At 61.4% G+C, this 2070-nt stretch overlaps 1 protein-coding gene across 1 annotated transcript; it reads left to right on the plus strand.

Annotated features, from left to right (window-relative positions):
• Positions 1 to 141: 141 nt before the first annotated feature.
• LOC118158558 (delta-like protein B) lies at positions 142 to 1006 on the plus strand (the record flags this gene model as incomplete). Its single annotated transcript, XM_035313230.1, has 2 exons — positions 142 to 663; positions 760 to 1006. Coding segments are annotated over 2 exons (682 nt in total), but the record flags the coding sequence as incomplete, so codon positions are not given.
• Between the last annotated feature and the right edge of the window lie 1064 nt (positions 1007 to 2070).

The raw sequence follows: 2070 nt of genomic DNA on the forward strand, positions 1-2070 counted from the left end.
TTCTCCCCCCCATGGCCCCCTTTCCCCCCCCCCCCAAGCCACCTGTCTGCTTCCCCGACCCGTTTCTCACTCCCCAATCCCCCTCTTCCCCCCCCCCAGACCCCCTCTATCCCCCCCAGGCCCCCTTTCCCGCCCCCCAAGCCCCCCTCTCCCCTCCCCCCATGCGCCCCCCCATCCCCGACCCCCATCTCTCCCCCCACACACAGGCGGGCACTGCCTGGACCTGGGGGGCCGCGGCGTGCTCTGCAGGTGCCGCCCGGGCTTCTCGGGCCCCCGCTGCGAGCACAACGTGGACGACTGCAGCCCCAACCCCTGCGCCAACGGCGGCACCTGCGTGGACGGCGCCAACGCCTTCACCTGCTCCTGCACCCTGGGCTACGCCGGCGCCCGCTGCCGCCTGCGCGCCGACGCCTGCGCCTCGGGCCCCTGCCTGCACGGTGCCACCTGCTACACCCACTTCTCCGGCCACGTCTGCGCCTGCCCCCCCGGCTTCATGGGCCCCCGCTGCGAGGAGGAGGTCGGGGGACCCCCGGCTGCTCCTCGCCGCCAGCCCCCGGCACCCTTGGCCATCGCCTGCGCCCTCCCGGTTGCCCTCCTGGGGCCCGGGCTTGGCCTGGTGCTGGCGGCTCGCGGGTGGCGGCGGCGGACGGTAGGGGGGGAGAGGTGAGAGTGGGGGGCACTGGGGGGACACGGGGCAGCTGGGGGTCCTGGGGGGGACAAGGGGGGATGTGTGGCTGATGTGGTTTTTCTTACTGGCAGCCGAACACTGGAGCCAGGGGGGGGCCCCGGGGTGAGTCCCCCAGGGACAGAGCAGGCGCTGCCACCCCGAGCCTCGGCCACCCAGGTGAGGATGAGGATCCTGTGCTCGGAGCTTAACTGCCCCTTCCTCTTCCTCTCTTCCTCTCTTCCTCTTTTTTAACCCTCCTGGCACCTTCCAGGTCTGAGGCAGCGGTGATGGACCCCGCCAGACACCAGAGAGAGCTTTGGAGAAGGAGGGGAGGGATTTTTGCTGATATCGGGGTGTTTGTGCCCTGATACCTGGACGTTTGAGCCCTGATACCAGGACATTTGAGCCCCAATACCATGAAATTTGTGTCCCGCTATCAGGATGTTTGTGCCCCAATATCGGGACGTTTGAGGCCCAATACTGCGACCTTTGTGCCCCGGTACAAGGATGATGGTGTCCCAATACTGGGACATCCCGATGCCGGGACATTTGTGCCCTGATATTGGGACGTTTGTGTCCCAATACCGAGAGTTTGTGCCCCAGTATTGGGACATTTCTGCCCCAATAAAGTCCTTTGAGAGGCTGTTGCTGTGGGGACTGCAGCAGCGTTGGTGCTCTCTTTTTCCCTTGCGGTGCCACGTGTGCTCGAGGAGGGGGCATTGGGGTGGGGACACACACTGGGGACAGGAGCTGTGCGCCGGGGCCGAACGAGTCCCATGTGTGGCTGATGAAGGTTGTGCAAAAAATCACAGTAATTTTTCCAGACAGGATAACCCATGAAGCTACATTCCCTATTTCTGATGCTGATACACACCCGATTTCTCCCCCGTTTCCTTGCTGGCCGAGTGCTACAGGTTCACAACCTACTCAACGCCCCTTTCTGTACCCTATACGTACAATTTTATTTGACCAACCGTTTAATTTATTTATTTATTTATTTTTTCCTTCTTCTCTCATGCCTAGAGGGCCCATGATTTTGGGTTTTACTGATTTTGCCCTGTTTTTCTGAGCCATCCTCCTTATTTCAGGACCGTGGGACTTTCCCCTTATCTGCTTCACATCCTGCTATGCCCCAGTCCTGCCTGTGTGATCCCTTTTGAACATAAAACCACCTTTTATTGCAAAAACCCCCGCTTTGTTCCTCACACTTGCCACCCCGCTGATGTCTTTGTCACCCCCTCGATAGCCCCCCCCCCCCCGCCCCGTTAGATGTCCCGATGAGGGGGGCAATTCGCACCTCTGCCCCCCTGCTGCACATCAAAACCCCACCAACACCTCCCAGCCAGCCCCAAAAAAAAAAAAAAAAACCACCCCCGGGGGGGGGGGGTGTGTGAAAAACACCA

This window comes from Oxyura jamaicensis, assembly GCF_011077185.1.
Source record: "Oxyura jamaicensis isolate SHBP4307 breed ruddy duck chromosome 32 unlocalized genomic scaffold, BPBGC_Ojam_1.0 oxy32_random_OJ64781, whole genome shotgun sequence".
Classification (NCBI taxonomy): Eukaryota; Metazoa; Chordata; class Aves; order Anseriformes; family Anatidae; genus Oxyura; species Oxyura jamaicensis.